The sequence below is a fragment of the Pseudonaja textilis genome, chromosome 5, assembly GCF_049901715.1.
Source record: "Pseudonaja textilis isolate UNSWEBS1 chromosome 5, rPseTex1.2, whole genome shotgun sequence".
NCBI classification, from domain to species: Eukaryota; Metazoa; Chordata; class Lepidosauria; order Squamata; family Elapidae; genus Pseudonaja; species Pseudonaja textilis.
In genome coordinates this window covers 5,769,538-5,791,653 of record NC_141994.1, presented here as the reverse complement: position 1 = coordinate 5,791,653, position 22,116 = coordinate 5,769,538, and the positions used below count along the sequence as shown (strand labels likewise).

The window sequence follows — 22,116 nt, the reverse complement described above, 5'->3', positions numbered from 1 at the left end:
GGATAACATACACAAACTGCCCATTATCCCTCTGCAAACAAGATGTATTTGGTTTTTATAGGGCTGTGAGAGTATCTTCAATTGGTATCTTAAATGGTACAAAACAAAGACCTCATTTGGTATAGTGGTTAAAAGCATCGGACTAGTAGCTGGGAGACTGAGTTCTAGTTCCTCCGTCTATCTAGGTGATTTTAACTCTCCCAGCCTTAGTAAGAAGCAAATAGCAACCACTTCCAAAAAACATTGCCAAGAAAACTGCATGCAGCTCCGCTTTTTCCAATATAACATTTGTAGTTAATAATAGTCAAATCTGGAATATTGCACAAATGTTTGAAATTATCTGAGATTTTAAAGCCAAGTACCAGGAGAAATATAGAAAATATTGTTTCAGAGATGTTTAACTCACACTGAAACCCATCTAGAAGCAGTTTGAAAGAAATAAAACTTCTTACCCTTTTTGTCTGGCTTGGGTACAGGACATTGCATTTCATTCATGATAAACAGAAGCTATGCATGTATGTATTTCTTTTTTTATTTTGCAGGATGGATGCACACCGTTAATTGTTGCTGTGGCTGAAAATAATCGAGAAATGGTAGAGTTTCTTCTTCAACAAAAAGCATCTGTACACGCCACAGATAAATTGGGAAGGTACAGTTTGGATCACTTAGTTGATAACCTTTCCAGGGTTTTAGGATTGTTTTTAAGTGTTCATGCCCCTGAATTTAACAGATAAATCAGTCTGCTAGAATAACATTTTCTCACATTTCTAACATTACACAGAAGTCTTATCCTCAAGTTTTGTTTCCAGCTGTATTATATGCTTTTGGGATCAAAAGATAAAACCTTGAAAATAAAGAAAAAAATGTGGGTTTGTTAAAGTAGTTTACATTTAAAGAAAATACTGATGTTTCTGTTCAATGCCATTTTCAATTTGTTTTCAGTAAAAAAAAAAAAAAAAGCACATGGCTAGCTTTTATATTTAGTTTATTTTGTTTGTTATAAACAAATCTTCATATTCTTTCTCCTCCCCAACACACACACCTATTTTTATGTATGTGTAGGAACTTTCTGTTAGTATTAATTCAATGATCCAGCAATGCATTTGTAATGGCAGTGTCTTTCTACTGGAAAATGTATTTTATAGATTCCTCTGAGAAAGGAAGAGATTAATTCTGTTAAAAGTTACTTTTAAAAGGCAGTTATTGTCCTAAGTCTTACACACAGAACATGTTTGCTTTGGATATATTTTGCTTATTAAATATAAAACATTGGAACATCTGCCAACAACTTTAACTTCGATTCCCAGTGGAAAGCCAAATGGGTCGCTGAATGCACAGACATAGGAAGTCATATAAATGACCCCACAAAAAGGCTTTGAACTACCACATTGGCAGTGGACAATCCTGAACAGGATTTGCACCTCACATGGTATCTATCAAGACTCTCTCTATAAATGGGACATATTATCTTCTACTCGGTGTGACTGCAGGTCCCATGTCAGATGGTAAATCACATCATAACTAAGCTGGAAGCATATACCGGATCCAGTATCTGATATCTATTTTAATATAAAGGATGCTGTGCTTCAATGGTTAGATGGCCTAGACATTGGTATTTAAACACTGATCCATTTAACATTTACATTTTATTGTGTTTACTAATCTAGGTGAAATGTTAGTATATGGTCCGTGTATGAGATGCCATACGCCAAATCAGTAAATAGATTGGAGCTTTGTATAATGTGAAAGCTCCCCTGTCTTTTTGCAAGATGGACTAATGCTGAGTAAATATAGGATGTTAAAGTATAAGTGAAGGTTTGATGATACGTAGTAACTGAGGGAGGCATTCTTGTCTTTCAGAATTCCACTATTGATTGCTGCTTCTAATAAAAAACGTGACTTGACACATGTTCTCCTCCTTCATGGATCGAATGTTGCCCATAGAGATAAAAGTGGATGGTCAGCAAAAGATTATGCTATGATTAGTGATGATTCCATGTAAGTTGAAATGTTTGTCATTTCATTATCACCTGGTTAACAAAGGTATCCTATGTGAAAATAAAAAGCATAACATGGATTAAGATTAGATAACGTATTAGCAGGGTGTTAAAGCAGGCAAACAACTAAGTTGTTGCTTTTTTATGTAACATTGTCCTTCTGTGTTGAGATTAATTTTGCTTTATTAAAATATGTCAATATTGAATAAAATATTTTTTTTTCCTTTTAGCCTTAAGCAGTATGTTGCTAAATATTCCAACCAGAAAAATAGAGAAGAGGGCTCATTGGATGGTCAAAAAGTTCTGTCTATATTAAGCAGTCCAGAAAAAGATGGAGATACTGGTATTATACTTGGTGCTCCTGCTAAAAATAAAGAAGGTAAAGTTTTATATAGTATGAATGGCTGGTCAGTTAGTACAATTCTGGCCTTTCCCAAACGGAAGTAGACATTACTGCTATTGTTTGTAAAAAAAAAAAACATTTATTTTGTGCTATAGGTTTGCAGGATATTTCCAACACAACACAGAGGTGACAAAGATGCTTCAATAAGAAGCAGGTTGAATTTATGCCGTCCCAAAAATTCCATGGATGTTGTGAAATTCTAGTGGCTTGTTATTTAAGCAACTGATTGGGTAAGAGTTGCTGGTGTATGACATAGCAAAGGAAACAGGTGCATTTCCTTGACTCTTGGAAGCTCATGTCCAAAGCAGGTTTGGAATTTAAGCTAACGCTTATGAATACCAAGGAAATTATGGAGCAAGCTGTTTTCTAGGGAAAGACTTTGGAAATAGTTAGAAGAGGATGTTAATGAAGATTAAGTTTTGGCAGAATGATGTAAAGTTAGCATTATGCGTTGCACGTTATAATTGAAGCACACATGTATCAAGAGCTTATATGCTTCTAAGGGAAGTATTATCAGCATTAATGTATCTGTTTTGAATAGACCTGCTGGTTGCAAACTAGTCTTGACGTAGGACAACTAACAGGTCATAGCCAGGATGCCTATCAACAGGTAGCAGTCCATGGATTTCCCTGGGCAACAGGGATGTCAGTCTCTTCTTAAAGAATAATAACAATTTTGTCAAGGAAAACAGTTCTGCAGATTCCTTGAATAATACTGAGGAACTCTATAAGCAAGTCAAACAAAGAAAAATTTGCTATTTTGGAGGGGAAGCCAATAAACAATTCTGGTCCGACCTCATAGTGGTGATTTGCCACATTTGCATTCCAGTCAGACTTATGAGCAATAGGATATTACCTGGGATAGCTGATGTACTGACATCCTGCTATTTATTTTTTCTTCATTTCTTGATGGAGCAGTGGTATTTCTCAAGACTTATGTCCCGATAATCAGTTTCTCAACTTGTTCTTAGGAGTTAAATGCCCATTTCAAGACTATTCCCCTAACAAACATTTTATTGTTGACAAAGTTGCTATTAAGCCTACTTCTCACTCTACTAAACAAATAATTCCCTCAACACTGTCCAACTATTTACAAAGTCTGCACTACTATTAATCTTTGCATCACTCCTTATCACCCATTCCCTCCCACTTGTGACTGTATGACTAAGTTTGTCGCTTGTGTCCTTACAATTTATATTGACTGTTTCCTGTTTACTAGGACTGTTTCCTAGTATGATTTGATTGCTTATTGTACCCTATGACTATTATTGTGTGATGAATGTATCTTTTCTTTTATGTACAGTAACTGAGAGCATTTGCACCAAGGCAAATTCCTTGTGTGTCGAATTACACTTGGCCAATAAAGAATTCCACAAAGAATTATATTCTCATCTATCCTGAAGAATGGGGATAGACAAGAAAGCTTGGTTTGACGTTGAGTCAGCCTATCCTCAGCAGTCAGTTGGCTGGATTTAGAAAAAGGTTGCTATCTACTTGGTGTGGAAAGTTGCTGCTGTGTTTAATGTTTTAGCTAAGAGAAAATTAAATGGCTTGAATTGAAAATGCTGTAGTGATATTCTTGTGTGGTCTGTGGATTAACTTTCTTTTATAGGGAGGCTGAGAATGGGCTGAGAATTATTGATAAAGTTTTCTTTGAATTTTTAAGTTGGAAATTCTGAAATCTGTTTATGTCGGTTGAATATTTGAAGCAGTATGCTCCAAGTTTTCTAAGACAGTTTGCAAAAAAAGAAGTTTAATTATTACTTCTGTTGTTAGGGATTATTGTGGTTCATCATAGTCAGCCTGAAGTTTAGACTGGATTTGGTGTTTTTATTCCCTTGTTGTATGCTTCCCAGGTACCTGAGATAGACAGAATTTTTTTGATCATCAGAGGATATAAGCTATTCCAACTAGTAAAGTCTATCTTTTAGAATTGGTAGGTTATTATTGTTGTTTTTAATATTTGGTGACCTGTTTTTGTAGGGATTGAATGGGTGAGTAGAACTCTTTTACTGATTCTAGGAAGAAAAGAAATGAGGGAGCGAGGGTTTTTTAAAAAAATTCCTTGCATTTTAAAACTCAAAATTTTGGGAGTTGGGTGGATTGGAAGGAAACAGTTTGAAATATTTCTGTAGAATGTTCCAGGGGGAACAGCTTTATTCTATACTCTGAATAAAACTTTTTGTTTTGTGCATATCTCTATTGCAAATATTAAAAACAAAAAAAATGAATGGTTTCCATATTTGTAATAACTAGAATTTACATAAATGTCCCATTTTCTATGAAATGGCAATTCTGAATATCAGTAAATACAAATTTGGGCATTAAAAAAGTGTCTATAACTAATATGACAGTTTGAATCAAAATTCAAACAAATAATAATGATATTCCATATAAGGTGGGATTTGGAGATCTAGTTGTAGTTTTCAGAGAATAAGGGGAAGATACCATTGGACAGAAAATTAAAATTATCCTTTTTTAATGTGATTGCTACAATGACTGCTTTATAAGCGGATACATGTTTACGTTCTGAATTTTTATTGTCACAGGCTTTGTGCTAAACAGAAAAATAGATAGGAGTGCAGGAATTGCTCAACAAGTCAGGAAGGGATTTGAGGAAAGGAGTAACTATCTATAGAGGTCAATTCTGTAGTAATTTATTTAAATATTTAGTTTAGAATACGGATAGCCTTCTTGTTTTGTTCTTATTCCTTCTAGAAAAGGTAGTGATAGAGGACAATATTTGTAGCCCGGGGTTGAAATGAGGAGTTAGTGCTCTCTGTGCTTGGTTGTCTTCTTGCAGATGTTTCACTACCCAAACTAGGTAACATCATCAGTGCTGGTGGGGAGTGGATTTGCTCTCAATTTATATGTGGCTTGCCCTGTCAGTGTTGGTGGGAGTGGAATTGGTGGTTATTTGGTTAGGCTGTTTACTGTTAGCTTGTTTGGCAAGTCCTTGATTGGAATATTGTTTACTTCTTGATTGTTGATCTGAAGTTAATCTTGGTGTTAATATCTGCTCACCTGGTTATTGAATGCTGCTGCAGCATTGGTCTTTCTGTTGTCTTTCTGGCTTGTTGATTGTCTCTTGAATGGTATGTAACTATGTATATGTTATTTATGTCTATGTGTGTATCGATGGCCAATTTGTCAGTACCAGCCTTCCAGAAATCCTCTAACATTTTTTGGACTTGGCTTGGTGTAAGATGGTCACCGTTTTCTAGTTAAAACTATAGTTAAGTATGTCCGTGTGTTGTGAAATTAAGGAGTTTTCATCGTGTCTTCTGACTACTAGTTGGTGTTCATGGGTGCATTCTGCTAGTCTTTTGCTTGTTTATCCTATGTCATGTCTGTTGCAGTCATTACATTGTATGCTACAGATCCGTGATGGCGAACCTAGGGCATGCGTGTCAGAGGTGGCATGCGGAGTTCTCTCTGTGGGCATGCAAGCCCTCGCCCCAGCGCAGCTCCACTGCACAGACGCGCAGGCCAGCTGGTCTTTGGGTCTCTGCCATGCATGCACGGGGATGGGGCGCATGCGGGGGTGGGGGGCATGCATAGGGGATGAATGTGCAGGGGCGGCGTGCATGCATGGGGATGCGCGCGTATTGCATTTTGCAGGTGCGTGCACTCACTTTGGGTACTCGGTGCCGAAAAGGTTAGCCATCACTGTTATAGATGACTCCTGTTTTTCTTCTAAGGCTGCTGGATCTTTTGGTTTACTTTGGATGTTTTAATTTCTATGGTATGTGGATGCCACGTGATTGTAATAGTCTGTTGGTGCTTTTTGAGATGTTTTTGATGTAATTTATCCTTTTTACAGTTTGGATAGTGCTACATTGAGTTGAGTAATCAGCACTTTTTGGTGAAGTTGTGTGGATATCCATTGTGTTGAAAGATATTGTACAGATGATATGTTTCCTTTTTCAGATGTTTAGAGTTGCTGCAATATGATCGTGCTTGTCTAAATAGTGTTTGCTTGTTTGTCCATCCATCTTAAGGTATTTCTGGGAGGCTTACAATCATAAAAGATAAAAATTATTATGAGGCACCCCTCATGTGAGCAAAGTCAAGCTGGTCACATTCCCTGGCCACGCCCCTCCACCCTGCTCTGCCCCCAGAAGGACAAGCGCAATAGCACTTAGACTTATATACTGTTTTATAGTGCGCTACAGCCCTCTCTAAACGGTTTACAGTCAGCACATTGGCCCCCACAATTTGGGTCCTCATTTTACCCACCTCGGAAGGATGGAAGGGTGAGTCAACCTTGAGTCTAGTGAGATTTGATCTATCAAATTGAAGGAGCTCAGCTGGCTGCAGCAGAAGTAGCTTGCAGTACTGCACTCTAACCACTGCACCACCAAGGCTCAGTCTATGTTTTGAATTATGTCTATGTATGGAATTAAAATGAGATTTTGTTTGCTTGTTTGTTTTGTTTTGTTGAAACCAGTTGCTCTGTTGCTGCAATTATATGGATAAAAGACATTGTAGAATAAACCTGGCTGTTGGTATTGCAGTTGAAATCTGCTGACCCACAGAAAGGATTTAAAAGCTAAGCCTACGTGACATTTTCTTAGGAAATAATTCACCTCTTTCTGTGATAGTTGGATGCTATTCTGGTCTTAACTTCTGAAAATTGCGGTAACCATTAAACGTATCAATGCTGATTGGGCCCTCGATGAAATTGAGTTTAACACCCCTGATCAACATCATATGCGTGGGTGCTTATTAATATAAAAATTGGGCTCAGACTGCTGAATGCTTACGGGTTTTTTTGTGCATGTTACCCTTTTTCATATTTCACTCTTAGAATACCATGTCATTCTTTTATTTAACAAATAGAAAATTGCTATTGAAATGGAAATTCCTCAAAACAAGCAGTAAAAGTGTTAAATCATGAACTTCTGTGCAAAGATGCAATTGACTGCAAATATTTATACCAAATATAACTTCCAGTTTAAAAATTGGAAAAGCTAACAATAAATACAAAAAATCTAATTAAATAATGTTTGCCAACTTTTTTTCACTATTAAGTATTTTTTTATTTTTAAGATATATTTCTTCATTTAAACTTCTGCAGTTTGATATATATGTATGTATGTATGCTTTATAATTTTTTATCACTTGATTGCATTTTTATTTTTCTTTGTGTTTGGATTTTTTGCAGTTTTTGATAACCTCTCTTCTGGAGATTCTATCAGGTACGATTTAAATTTTGATTTAAATTCAGGAAGTTCTGGAAAAAGATAGATTCTTATTTATATGTATATATGTATCTCTGTTTAAGCAATTCTGAAAAAACAGATGATGATAGCTGGCTTTCTTCAGAAGAGGAGGAACTAGGCTCCAGCCCCAAGGTAGGATTTTGTACAGTGAACACTCAAAACCTCTAACAATGAGAAACATGTTATGATACTAATTAATACTTGTTTGGATATGAACTTCAATTTAGATCTTAAGTTTAATGCAATTCATACAGCTTGAGCTATGGTGGCGCAATGGTTAGAATGCAGTATTGTAGGTCAATTATGCTGATGGCCACTTGGTTGCACTTGGCAGTTCAATTCTCACTGGCTCAAGGTTGACTCAGTCTTCCATCTTTCCAAGGTCAATGAAACGAGGACCCAGATTGTTGTTCTGTGTGCGTGGCTTAGTTGGCGGTTGTGACTTAGTGGGCATGGTCAACTCAACATCACATGAAGGGGCGCTTCTCTTCGCCTGGCCTCTCATGACAGTGGGGATGCTGCAACGGTCATAAGTGTGAAAAATGGTCATAAGTCACTTTTTTCAGTGCCATTGTAACTTTGAATGGTCACTAAATGAACTGTTGTAAGTCAAGGATTACCTGTACAAAAATACAAAAGCTTCTTTACTTGCAATCATTAGATTAAAAATACCTGCAAGCTAGAGTTACAAATCAGGCAGGGTGCCAGAGCACCTTGAGGAATTAAAATAGTTAAAATGCAATGATAACTCAGCAGCCAACTCTTGCTCATAAATTGAAACCCTTTAGCAGAGAGGTCGTTTAAGCTCTCCAGAAAGAGCACACCCAGGAAAAGCAATTCTTAGAACCATTTGCACCACTTAAAGATACCAGCTACTCATCTCACAAGATATCCTAAGGAAATCATCCAGGTTTAATGAGAGGTCACATGCCCCCCCGAAAGGCAGTAAAAAAAATCAGTGCCAAGCTTGCATCCTGCCTCTTGGAAGTACACCCCAAAAGGGCAGTGCCAGATACCATTAAAGCAGTGAAGGAAGACCCCCTCCCCAGATAGAAAAAGAAACCATGAGGCAGGAAAAAATCCAAATACAATACAGATAGTATGGCAAATCACAACAGTAGCTCTTGCTTGTTAAACCAATTACCAGAACAAAAAGACACAGGAACTAGCCAGATTTCTCAAACCAGTTTCTTTTCAGGAATAGAGATTAATCTTTTTCCTTCCAAACAAAGCTGAATAGGGAAAATTGCCCCATCAATAAACACAGGATTAAATGTCACCAAGCACAGAATTAACCTTCACCAAAAACCACTTTTAGACCAAAACTCAGAAAGGGTATATAAACTCACGTTTGAATGTCAATCTTTCTAGCTAGCTAAGAAGAAGTATTTCTAGGGGAGTATTTCCTCCCAACAGCAGTGTAAAAAGGTTAAAACAACCCTTCCCCTTTCAGTATCAAGAAAAAAAAAGACCTTCAGAGACAGTAAGTCTAGGCATACTGTCAAGAATGTAATAAGGGTGGAAAAAAAAACAAAAGGAGATTTCTTCTAACTACCAGTTCACCGAACTGCTTAGAAAGTTAACAAGGGGTTCTATAGAACCAGTCAGAATCGGTCGAATCCCACTCCTGGACTATTTATTTATAAATTCAATATCCTGCTTATTATCAGTGCAGTATTACTATGGATAGAAGTTTGAATAGAAGTTCCACACTGTTTTAAGTTTGACTTCTTAGTTCATCCATTGTTTGCAGAATAAAATAGGAAAGGGGTGGGTTGATACATTAATAAGTCTTATGTTTTTTTAAAGAAGAGCAAGATATCAAGATAGTATAGCAATGTTTGTTACACTGAAAACTTCTGTCCTTCAATTTTTATTCTTAGAAACCAGAAAAACCAAGTTTGGCTCAGCTAATGAAAGTTCCATGGGACTTCTTGAAAAAATGTAAGTTGCGTGAACAAAATAAGTTACGATTATATTTCTTATCTATAGAAAACGTTAACTGCATTTTAATCTCTCTGTGTGTTTGTATTTTGATGCAGTAGATGAGAAAGATTGCACTATCCGAACAGAATCCTTAGGCAGTTCACAGCAAAATAAAGCAAATTATGATTTTGAAGAATGCAATGAATCCCTTCCTAAGCCTTTGTTCCAAGTCAAAACCTTCCCTCATTCTGTCCATTCCTCACCTGGCTCCTTTTCCAAATGTTCCCAGAGAACATTGCATTCTAAACAGGTAATAAGTTTTAATTCATCCATTGTATTTTATTATTTATTGTGTGTTTTTATGCCCACATGTGATTTTGTGAAGACAATGAAAACAAAAGTCAATCAAAAGAAAATATTCAAAAAATAATACCCCAAAAAATTAACCACAATAAGCAAGAATTAAATGATTCCGATAGTTCTTTTGCAAGAAGCAAGGAAGAATTTCATGGGAAGCGGAAAGAAGAGAAGAAAAATGAAAATGAGGAGGAGGACGAGGAAGAGGAGGAGGACGACCAGGAGGACGAGGAGGAGGAAGAGGAGGAAGTAAAAGAAATGGAGGAGAACTTCAGTACAGAAAGGGAGCAAGAATACATAAAAAAAAATTGGACTAAGGCAGAAGATAAGGAAGATGAATATGTTGACAAGTCAAGAGGGAAAGAACATTCCAGAGAAAATGAACATGAGAGGGAAGCAAATCTGTTTAATAATGAAGTATGCAATGTACAAAATGAAAAGATGCAGGATGGTACTAATATTCCTGAAGCTTTTATTTCTGGTCATCCTGAATCTTCACGTGACCATACAATCACTAACAAGGTAAATAAGGAACAACCTGAACATTCAGTCGAAAAAGAATCTAGTTATGAAAATCAATTTCAGAAATTACAAAAACTCCATGACACTGAGAATAATAATAATAAATTGTCATATGAGAATCAAAAACAGTTTTGCAAAACTGTTTTTTCTTTGAAGAATGTTGAAAAAACTACACTGTTTACTTTTTCAACGAACTCTCATGAAAATGACATGGATTCCATTCTCGATGATACTGAAAGTCGTAATTCTGGATCAGAAGCAGAACTCAGAAAAAATATAAGTACACAACAGAATATTAGGAATCCTGATTTTGCAGGATATCGGATTCTTGGAGAAAAGGAATGTGTAGATTCAAAAAAACTGGAAGAAGCAATATATGAGCCAACAATATATAAATATAGTGAGGATGAAAATCTGAAAACTTCCCAATCTGATTTGAAAGTAAGTGAATCTATTGCAAAGGCAAAATGTTTTTAATAAAATTGCACTTCATAAATAAAAAAACCTGTATTTTAACAAGCTTGTTCATTAATGATATTTTAATGGCACAGGAGAAATAAAATCCATTCCAAATCATTTAAAGCAGGGGTCTCCCCTGGCTGCGGGAGAAATGGGCAAGCACATGTGTGCGAAGCTCCACTCACACAAGTGGTGGGCAGATGCGCAGACGAAGCCCCATTCGAACTAGTGGAGGGTGCTTGTGCTCACGCATGAAGAGGGAGCGGAACTTCTCAAATGCAAGGGCTCTCCGCTTGCATGAGCGGACCTTCATTCACAAGTGCAGTTATCAGCCGTGAGCACGAGTGGAGCTTTGCATGCGAGCACAAGGACCCTTCACTCACGCACGATCTCCATTTCTGTGAGGGGAGGACATACATGCGCTCGGCTTGCACAAATTGATCTGTGCATGTGCCTGCCACTCATAACGCTATTCCTCCTGTGTCAGGGCAGGCTGCCAAGATGGAAAAGTTGGGGAACCACTGATTTTAGAGCACAGAATCCAGATTAATGCATAGATTTGATAATATTCAAATGAAGCAAAAATACCCAAACGGACTTAATAGCTCTATATACAATTCGAGATGCTGATTTTTCATGAAGCCAAAATTACTTACAGCTAGGATACCCACTATTTTTTACTTCATTTATTTATTCATTCATTTATCAAACAAAAATTATAAATCTGAACAAACAAAATGAAAAAAGTAAAACATGACAGGGACAATAGGCACCTTAGTGCATTTACACATGCCCCTAGATTGCATACCCAGTTTTTAAACATGGCTTCTAATTTTTTTCTCAAAATTAATTTTATAATTGCTAGCTTGTCTTAATTGTAAATTGCTTGGAAGATGATACAAAGAAAAGAAGGCATACAGATTCATACTATAACATAATTATGTATATTTATAGGTTAATTTGATTAATTGTTATTATTTTATTGATTAATAAAATGATGGTAATAATAACCACTATTTTGTTAATGGTAATAATAATTATAATATATGTAACAAATAATAAGTGTACATAGTGAAAATGTATCATTTATGGTCTTGGTACTTTTAAATAAATGTTCAACTTTTCTAGTATTATAAAATATCACATTTTACATTACACTGAAGATGCTTTAGTTCAGCGTTTCTTAAAGATTTTTCTCAGGACTCTTTCCCACTTTTAAAATTTTTGGAGGTCCCCAAAAGAGCTTTTGTTTGGATGGAAGATATGTATGTATGTATGTATGTATGTATGTATGGTATTCAGCTTTGTTCGGGTATTTTCCCACGTCATTATAGTTGTGCTTTTAAAGTTGTAGCAACGTTTCGGCAGAATCTCATCTGCCATCATCAGGCTTCTGTATTGTGGTGATCAGCCTGATGATGGCAGATGAGATCTGCCAAACGCACACAACTTTAAAAGCACAACTGATGGCGATGAAAATACCCAAACAAGCTGAACACCATATGTAAAAAACCATACAAAACTTAAGAAAAACACACACACATATATGTTTTCTTATGTTTTTGCGGGTATTTATATATATGGTATTTAGGTTTTTTCGGGTATTTTCCCACGTCTTAATATTTGTGCTTTTATTATAGCGATGTTTCAGCAGAATCTCATCTGCTATCCTCAGGCTTGTGTATTGGGTTCTTTTTAATCTTGTGTGTCAGGCTTGGCAGCCATTTTTTGCCAAGCCTGACACACAAGATTAAAAAAAAAACCAATAATTTTGATTTTTTGGGGATTCCTGGGAGAGTCTTGGAGCACCTTAGTAGTTCTAGATCACTGCTGTAGTTTATTACAGTACATATGTGAATATATATTCCTGCAATATCCCAGACAGTTTATGACTCCCTGATAAAATCACATAGATTAAAATTTGAGTCATACATTCTAAAGACTTCTTTAGACTAATAACAGGACATTACTATATACAATAAAGACTGGATGTTGTCCTTTCTGTTAGGAGAAACCTTCAAAAGATGAAGAAGGTGATGAACAGGATTTTGCCAATAAAAAAAGTATTGTTTGTAGGCAGTCTTCGAATATCTCACCAAAAGGTAAAAAGTTTTAGTTATATTAACTAGTCCGCATCACGTGCAAATTAGCAATAATAAAGTCACTTCTCATATTTATGCATTACGGCTTCATTAAGCTAATAGTTTAATAACTAAAATTCATGAAACCAATAATTAATTGGTTATTGCCATGAATTTTAATATAGTTTAATATTATAAGATTAAAATATATAAACAAAATTGTTTCTGGAAATAGGCTATTTGTAAATAAGTGATTTATTATGAACTGGACATCTGTTGGGATACTCTTGTTCTTTAGAGTATTATATTTCAGTTTTCACGCTCTGTGTTTAAAAACTTCTTGTTTCTGAAAATCTGTGTAAGGAGGGGGTTGTTTTCTTTTCTGAAAACAACTTTTTTTAATTTGCGGGCTGACCAAGAAGATTCAATTAATTTTGCTTTGGCTCCTTAGCAATATTTCAGTAAAAGTAGTGTACATAGCTAGTGGCAGAATGCAGCTATGAAAAGTATTGTTATTTAATTTGAATTGCCACAATCTCAGTTTTTGAATAATGAACACTGAGTATTTTGTAAAAAAATTACTATTTTATTTTATAGCTAAATCAGCTTTGGGCGAGGACAAAGATGAAGAGAAGTATACAGAATCTCCATGGGATTCAGAAGTAGGTTTTAAAATTTTCTGTGCTCTGAGTTCAAAGAAATACTTCCATTTTAAAATCTGTTTTGATTTATTATTTCTTGTATTAATCAGTTTTACTTTCTAGTGTCTATGAATATGTAGTTACTATAACTTGCTAAGCACAGAACATTTCTTACTAAATCAGAATAATTGTTTGAAGCTCCAAGGCATTTAATTTGAGTTATTTTCCACAAAATTACTTATAAGCTTTACTCATTTTGTATTAAAGTGGCCAATGACAAAAATATTTTCTCAGGAAAAATATTTTTAATATCAAACCACGTATTTGTATACAGAATTCTAGGAATTCATCTGTCTATATAGATAATGTTATATATTATATAGATAATATTTTCTATGTCATTGACCTCTCTGTCTCAACAGAAAGAGATACAAATCTAATAATAATCATAAAAAAAACATAATTTAGCATAGGTAATGAGAAATTAGCAATTTTTTTAAAAATAAGGGACATAGACATGCTGTAGCTATACATTTGATTATTAATATCAAAGTGAAGTGAAGTTCTTTACTTCAATGAAGATTTGAGTAAAGTATCCCCTTAAACCTGCATGCATAGCCCCATAGCACCCTTGTTACTAAAAGCAAAGTGAATTTATTACTTCAGTTTCCTGCAAGCGCTGGTTGGTTTAGACAAATCAGCTTAAAGTGCCTCATTGAGACAGATTAAGAGGGTTGGAAGGGATCTTGTAGGTCTCTGTGCCACCGCCATAATCTCTTTGCCACCTCCATGACATTTCTTTGCTGAGGTGAATTGAAACTGTCCAGTACAACTGTGGTCATAGAAATTATCAATGGTGTTTAATATTGCTTAGTTGAATATCCTGCCCATAGAATTAAATAAAGGAGTAATTTTCTAATTATATGAAATATAAATTAATATAATATAGGGTCCACAGTTGGAAATTCGTTATTATTGAAGGCTTCCTCTATAGTTTTGCATTATGAAATTGTCTTTATACTTAAAGGCTATTTCAGTTATAAATATTTTTGTGTTTAATAAAATGTTTTTCTTGTATGAGATTCAAGTGGCTTCTCTTATATGGCACATGAGAATAATGATAACTGATACTGACGATTTTGAAATACTAGTATTTCACTTTGCTTTTGGACCTGAGTTTTAACCAACTCATTCTGGGATGCATTCTTAGTTGAAATAGGTGTGAGGTACTTCAAAAAGGAGATTTGAAATGTAGTGCGTTGCACAGATCAGATGTTGTGAATGTTTTTTTAATCACTTTATTTCCAGCTAACTTTCCTACTCTAGTAAATTAAAATGGGAACAGTTCCAATACTTAATATGAATGTCTGTTCAAACATTTCAGTTGTAAGTAAATGGAAATTAACCAGGGGTGGGATTCTATCTGGTTGGACCAGTTCTATAGAACTGTTTGTTATGGTTCTGCACCACTGGCTGGCCCCTCCCCTCCCCGCCCACTCCCTCCTTACCTGGCACGCCCGCCATCAAGCTTACCTGCTAAATTGCTATTGCCGAACCTTCCTTAGGACTGAACCTTCAATTTTTCAGTGCAGACTGAGGTAGCCAATTGCAGAAAGGTAGATCTCTGAGTGATTCTGTGATTCTGCGAGCAACTCAACCTGCCTGCCTGCTTTGCCTGATTTTTGGGTAGAAGTTGCTCTTTTTTAAAATAAAAAATTAAATATTTACAATATTTACATACAAGCCACGCCCACCCAGTCACGAGACCACCAAACCACACCCAGTTAGCAAACCACGCCCACCCAGTCCCATGACCAGGCCACACCCACAAATTAGGCCACGCCCACAGAACAGGTTGTTAAAAAATTTGAGTCCCACCCCTGAAATTAACCATTTCTTAAAAACTAAACTTACAAATCAAAATGCTTTTATGTTCTCTGTAATTAAGAGCTTTCATAATATGTTCAGGAATATCTTTGTTTTCTGTAGAAAAATAAAGATAAACAAAATGAGTATCTGACCATAGTTGTATGATGTTTCTCACATATGCGTATTTCCAATAGTGCACATCAGAAAGCCCCAGGAAGCCAACTGTTAGTTCTTTGCCTACATCTCCTGCCAAAACTGGAATACACATGCACAGTATTATACAAGAACCATTTAATGGTAAATTCATCAAAAATTATTCTTTTTGTTATATCAACATATATAAATGTTTTAAATGTTCTTCAGTCATTTAGATATGGAAAATATAATTGAGTGGCTAAAGGATATTGGGGGGGAGGGTTGGTGGATTTATATATATTGCCAATATATTGCCAGCAATATATTTCCATAACTGAGTAAAACTTTATCCTGGGTCTGCCTGATTCAAATTATGCCTTAATGTACAACCTATATGTATACCTATATATTTTCCTCCTATAATAACCCTATGAAATATCTAACAAAAGAATAAAAAGAAGGGTACAGAAAAGAAAAATAGAAAAGGAAAAAGAATAAAGAAAAAAAAATATACTGAATTATCACGAGTACAAACAATTTTAGTTATTTATCACCTTTCTTAAAATATAACAAATGACCTTGTTCTTCCGATATTCTAGTTCTTATCCTTAAACAAACATATAATGCCTAATCATTTTATTCCTGATGTCTAGTAATGTTTACCATAAATAATATCAATTTTAATCTTGACAAAACGTTTATATTCATTCCTTTTGCTTCTAACAACCTTGATCTTTAGTTCCTTCAAATATTGTCAGTGAACTTGATTTATTTTCATTTTTTCTTAGTCCTTTCTCACAAAATTCTTCAAAGCTTTAAGAACCCTCTTGTAAATCCAATATTGGGAAATTATCCGGGTTACTCTCTTGGTTTGTTATTTGTATATCCCTTTACCTTTATTAGGACCTCAGACATTGTTCTGTATTTCCAGTATAACATTTTCCCATTGTTTAGAAATACCTGTCAATATATCTAGTGTGATAATATTTTGCTTCACACTGTATCAGCAAGTCAAGTTTCTTTAATTATAATCTTTAGTTACTTCTAGTTTCTGCTAGCATCCAATTTTGAAGTTTTGCCTTAATATTTTTTTTAAAATGAAAAGCATTTGCTTATTGAAAATATTCTTATAATTAATTCAAAAGTCTAATTTCAAACTTATCTGGTCCCTTAGTTCATTTGTAACTTTCTAAAATCAAAATTTTAATCTTCTATTGTTTATTCCAGGAAAAACTTAAATCCTTAACTTCATATTTAAAATTTGTTTTACTGAGAATTGAAAAAAAATAAAAACCTCACCTGATGCTGTAAAACACGTTGATCTAAAGATTCTTAATAGCTGAAAAGCAGTTTGCAAGCAATTTCTGAAAGTGATTAGAAAAAGAAGTATGTCAACCTGGTTCCTTTAAAAGGCACTTACTGCTGTTTGAGCAAGTGGACTATTCTCTTATCTCCCACAGCTCTAGACCCGCTTGTCTTGTGTCTTGTGTCTGAAGCACCTAGGGACAATCTCCTTGTTGTCTGGACAGGACTTACAAAGAGCCGGTCTACTTGCCAAGCTCTTCATTCTGCTCCACTTATTGGCTCTGCTTTTTGGAAGCTGGCCCTAATTTGTCATTTATTCCCTGGAAGTTTTGCTTGTTATATTTGTAAGAAATGAATATTGTATTATGCCTGTAATACAAGAGTGGGATTCACACAACTTTAAAAGTTTCAGTACATTATCTAGGTAACTTGTTTCCCTTTTTTTCCCTAGGAAAAGCAAGTTTGCAGGTTAGTACTGCTTTTGTTATGTAAACTTTATTTAACTATTTTTATTACTGTATTGTGGTATCATATTTCATTCTTAGCTGAATTATCTTTATAGCAAAAGGTCACAAAAGAAAACTTGGTGTGTGAATCTCCAGCTCCTGTTTTAAAGAAGGCAATCGTAGAAAAGCAAAAATCAGGTAACTATATTATATGGAGCTTAAAATATATCATATGTATTATTGCATATTTTATATTCTAATGTCATTAATTTCTTCTTTTAGATTTAATGGAAGAACTTGGTTTGGATGAAGCAGATGATATTGAAGGTCTTTAAATACTTTATTCGTATTTATGTATCATACATTAGAAAGTTTTTTAGAACATCAGATTTTGCCATGTTATGCAAAAAAAATTAAAATTAAATTTTGCTTATGAAACTAAATGTTGTATCCTCTTAAAAAAGATAAACTACATGTAATTTTCTGTTAAACCTTAGAAGATTGGATTCTTTTCATCTGGGATATGCATAAATAAATATAATGGTTAAATCTAAATATTTTCCAGTATCTATCAGTATTTTGAATATACTGATACTATGCTTCACCCATAGACTTTTTTGTTGTTAATATTGGCAACTTCATAGATCTTTATATTACTTTATTTCAAAATACATTGGGTTAACATTTGGTAAAGTATTGTATGTTGTATTTACTGCTTTGATCTTTTTTAAATATTTGTTTGTTGTTAGATCCATCTGACTGGGATTCTACCAGTATTTCTCTTAAAAGCACTCCATGTGTTAAACCAGCTGACACCTTTATGTTGGAAGATAATGTATCTCCACAACGATTACTAGAAACAAATGTTACGCCTGAAATCTCCATGCCTGTGAAGGAAGACTCAGATACTCAAAACATAATGTCTTCAAAAGGTAGTTGCTGTCATTTTTAATAAAATCAAAGTTTTCTGCAGGAGGAGGGAGAATAATTCTGATCCCAATTTAGATAATCCTAATCCGAAACAAATAATTCATTGTTTTTCTTCCACTCTTCTGCTGGAAACATCCTGACATCCTGATGTGACTCAGAATGATCGTTTATTATACAGCTTTGTTAATTAAAAGGCAAGGTTTTTTTTTTTCTCTTTCTGTAGAAAAAAATTCCTTCCTAGAGAAAATTGAAATCTAATAAAGCCTCCCATTGGCTACAGATATAGGATGACATTTTGCTTATTTTTCCTTTTTATATTCCATTAATAAATCATCCGGCAGTAGTAGCTGGAAGGAAAACAGATGAAGTAGTGTGTCCTTTCCTAGGTAGAATTCTACAGTGGATCCAGTCATTTGTTTTCTTCATTCCATAGTGGATAACTCAGCACCTACCAAATTGCAGAGCTAAAATCTAGTGGCAAAATATTTATATTTGAAATAATTTCAGTAAAAGTTTAAGTGCAGGTTCCTTTGAAGCTGCTTTCCAAATCAAGTGATTACCTCTGCAGATCCTCCAATTTTCTTTTCAGATGTACGAGTCAGATTTGGCATATGTTATTGGAAGACGCTTCCTCCAGTAAGGTCACCCCCAAAAATTGGGAATTTTTGCCCAAGAATATACCTTTCTGTTTTCTATAGCACGCTCCCACAAAAAGCTATTTTGGGTTCTTGCAGTACTGTACTCTAACCACTGTGCCACCGAGGCTCTTAGCCAGGTGTCAGCAACCCACAGCCTGAGAGCCACATGTGGCTCTTTGACCCCTCCTGTGGCACCCTGCCGACCCGGTTGCGCGATCTCTCCACACTGAGAAGGCGTGAGTGTCTCTGCAGGGCCGCATGAAACGCCCCTAGCATTTTCTCTGCACTGGCTGCGACTGGCTGCTTTTTGCAATTTCACGTCCTTCGCAGGCAGCTCAGCGACAGCCGTGGTCCCCTTCATGTTGGCTCGGGGAGAAGCGGAATAGGGAGGAGCAGCAGCCGCCGTTGCCAGATGCAGGAAGGGAAGAGCTCCAGCTCTCCTGTGCAGCGTGGCTCTCCTGCGCTGCGCTACGCAGCCCACTACTCACCCTCACTGCGCAGTGGCGGCAGCGGGGGAGGAGTCCCTATCCCCACCGCCACCGTGATCCTGGCCCAGGAGGGTATTTCTCTTGTGCGTGTGTGTGAGAGAAAGAGATGAGAGAAAGAAAAGGGCAGAAAAAAGAGGAAGAGAGAAATGAGAAAATGATGGAGAGAATGAGAGAGAGGAAAAAGAGAGAGAAACAATTGAGGAAGAGAGAGGGAGAGAGAGAGAAAAAGAACAAAAGAAAAAAGGAAGGAAAGAAAGAGAGAGAAAGAAAGAAAGAAAGAAAGAAAGAAAGAAAGAAAGAAAGAAAGAAAGAAAGAAAGAAAGAAAGAAAAAAAAAACCGAACTCTCCCCAACTTATGACGAAAGTAATGGCAAGCTAGATCTTGTGCCAAGAAAACTGCGATTTGTCAGAAGGCACAAATTGGAAGCAAATCTGATTTTTTTTTAAGGAAATAACAGAGATGGCAAAAACTGCATCTGAAAATAAGATTATTTATAATTTTGGTTAATGTATTATATTGTCAAACTCAAAAGAAATCAAAATAGATATGCTGTTGCTGTTAGTACAATCTTGCCAGCTTCTACCAACTTAGAGTTCACAATGAAAAGATTACAGAGAAGCAATTTCCCACAATTAATAATGTTATTTTGAATTTGCTGTCGTATTCAATGAGAAAGAAAGAAAAAAAGGAGGGAAAGGGATGGAAAGAAGAGAGAGGGAGAGAGACCCATTTCCCACAGAAAACACCGAGAGCCATGAAACCTGGATAGGCGTAGCTGGGGGTGGGGGGGTGTCATGTGCCTGGGTGGGAGTGACATTAAATTGGCCACGCCCGGCCAGGTTTTGTGGCTCCCGGTGTTTTCTGTGGGAAACAGGTCCAAATGGCTCTTTGATTGTTTAAGGTTACAGACCCCCGGCATAAGCATTCAGATCCTTCACTCGGTATTTTGTTGAAGCACTTTTGGCAGCAATTATAGCCTCTAGTCTTTTTGGGTATGACACAACTCGCTTTGTATACCTGAATTGGGGGATTTTCTACCATTCTTCCTTGTAAACCCTCTCAAGCTTATTCAGGTTGGATGGTGACCGTCGGAGGACAGCCATTTTCAGGTCCTTCCAGAGACGCTCAATAGGTTCAAGTCAGGGCTCTGGCTGGGCCACTCCAGGACATTCACAGAGTTATCCCTAAGTGATTCCTGTGTTTTGCCTGAGCGCTTAGGATCATGGTCCTGTTAGAAAGTGAAGCTTTGGCCCAGTCTGAGGTCCTGAGCACTGTGGAACAGGTTTTCTTTGAGGATATCCCTGTATTTTGCTCCATTCAGCTTTCCCTCAGCCATGTCCAGTCTCCCAGTCCCTGCTGCTGAAAAACACCCCCACAGCCTGATGCTAACCATGCTTCGCTGTTGGGATGATATTGGACAGGTGATGAGCGGTGCCTGGTTTCTTGCAGACATAACGTTTAGAATTCAATCTTGGTTTTAATCAGACCAGAGAATCTTGTTCCTCACAGTCTGAATGCTCTTCAGGTGCTTTTTTGCAAACTCCAAGTGAGTTTTGCACTGAGAGGCTTCTGTCTAGCCACTCTGTTATAAGGCCCAGATTGGTGGAGGGCTGCAGTGATGGCTGTCCTTCTGGAAGCTCTGTCCATCTCCACATAGGATCTCTGGAGCTCAGTCAGAGTAACCATCGGGTTCATGGTCACTTCTCTTACTAAGGCTCTTATCTCCCAATTGCTCAGTTTGACCAGGAAACCAGCTCTTGGAAGAGTCGTGGTTGTGCCAGACGTCTTTCATTTAAGAATGATGGAGGCCATTGTGCTCTTAGGAATCTTCAGTGCAGTAGAAATTTTATTGTAGCCTTCCCCAGATCTGTGCCTTGCAAGAAGCCTGTCTCTGAGCTCTGCAGGCAGTTCCTTTGACCTCCTGGTTTTGCTCTGCTATAGTATGCTTTGTCAGCTGTGAGGCCTTTAATAGAGAGGGGTGTGCCTTTCCAAATCACATCCAAACAATTTAATTTACCACCGTCGACTCCAGTCAAAGTGTAGAAACATGTCAGCGACGATCGAGAGAAATAATGAGAGGCACCAGAGCTAATGTGTTTCATCGTTGTTGCAAAGGATCTGAATACTAATGCCAATGTGATATTTCAGTTTTTTTCTTTTTAAGAAATTTACAGGCATTTCTAAAATTCTGTTTTCACTTGTCTTTATATGGGGTACTGAATGTAGATTAATGATAAAAAATGAATTTCAACAACTAGAATCAGGCTGCAGCATAACAAAATTGATAAAAGTGAAGGGGGTCTGAATACTTTCTGAAAGCACTGAATATAAGAAGCTACTCATATCTTACGAATATATACCATCTACTGAAGGTATATGAGGACAGCATAGAGCTGCAGAATTAGGCAAAAATAAGTTGTACTAGATTTTAGACACATGCCAAAAGTTAATCCATCTCTGTATTTTTAAAGCTTCATGAAACAAACAAATTTGAGTAGGAAATTAGCAGATAAACGCCATTGAGTTGTAAATAAAGAACTGTATTCTTTATATGCTGGGTCCATTTGCTACACTGGTAATTTTTTATTTAATAATATTCAAAATGCCCCTTCACTGTGAAACAATGTTTATCTATATACAGCCTCATTTTAAGTCAAACATATGTTGGAAAGGTTTTCAGAGTGCAAATCAAC

At 36.2% G+C, this 22,116-nt stretch overlaps 1 protein-coding gene across 21 annotated transcripts in view; it reads left to right on the top strand.

The window, feature by feature from the left end:
• Positions 1 to 22,116, top strand: part of ANKRD26 (ankyrin repeat domain 26) — a 78,135-nt gene that overhangs the window by 3,579 nt on the left and 52,440 nt on the right. For 12 of the 21 annotated variants that reach the window (XR_015743740.1, XM_087934031.1, XM_087934030.1 and 9 more), the window contains exons 4-17: positions 543 to 649; positions 1,861 to 1,998; positions 2,228 to 2,376; positions 7,568 to 7,601; positions 7,688 to 7,757; positions 9,509 to 9,569; positions 9,937 to 10,871; positions 12,898 to 12,991; positions 13,568 to 13,632; positions 15,675 to 15,777; positions 17,372 to 17,388; positions 17,483 to 17,564; positions 17,649 to 17,693; positions 18,116 to 18,298. Coding sequence is in view for 20 of the 21 variants with exons in the window: in XM_087934031.1 (XP_087790157.1) it covers positions 543 to 649; positions 1,861 to 1,998; positions 2,228 to 2,376; positions 7,568 to 7,601; positions 7,688 to 7,757; positions 9,509 to 9,569; positions 9,937 to 10,871; positions 12,898 to 12,991; positions 13,568 to 13,632; positions 15,675 to 15,777; positions 17,372 to 17,388; positions 17,483 to 17,564; positions 17,649 to 17,693; positions 18,116 to 18,298 (2,083 nt within the window). In the remaining variant the exon portion in view is untranslated. Of the gene's footprint in view, positions 1 to 542; positions 650 to 1,860; positions 1,999 to 2,227; positions 2,377 to 7,567; positions 7,602 to 7,687; positions 7,758 to 9,508; positions 9,570 to 9,667; positions 9,862 to 9,936; positions 10,872 to 12,897; positions 12,992 to 13,567; positions 13,633 to 15,674; positions 15,778 to 17,371; positions 17,389 to 17,482; positions 17,565 to 17,648; positions 17,694 to 18,115; positions 18,299 to 22,116 lie in introns of all 21 variants that reach the window. The other 9 variants (XM_087934034.1, XM_087934032.1, XM_087934025.1 and 6 more) reach the window with 4 other exon arrangements.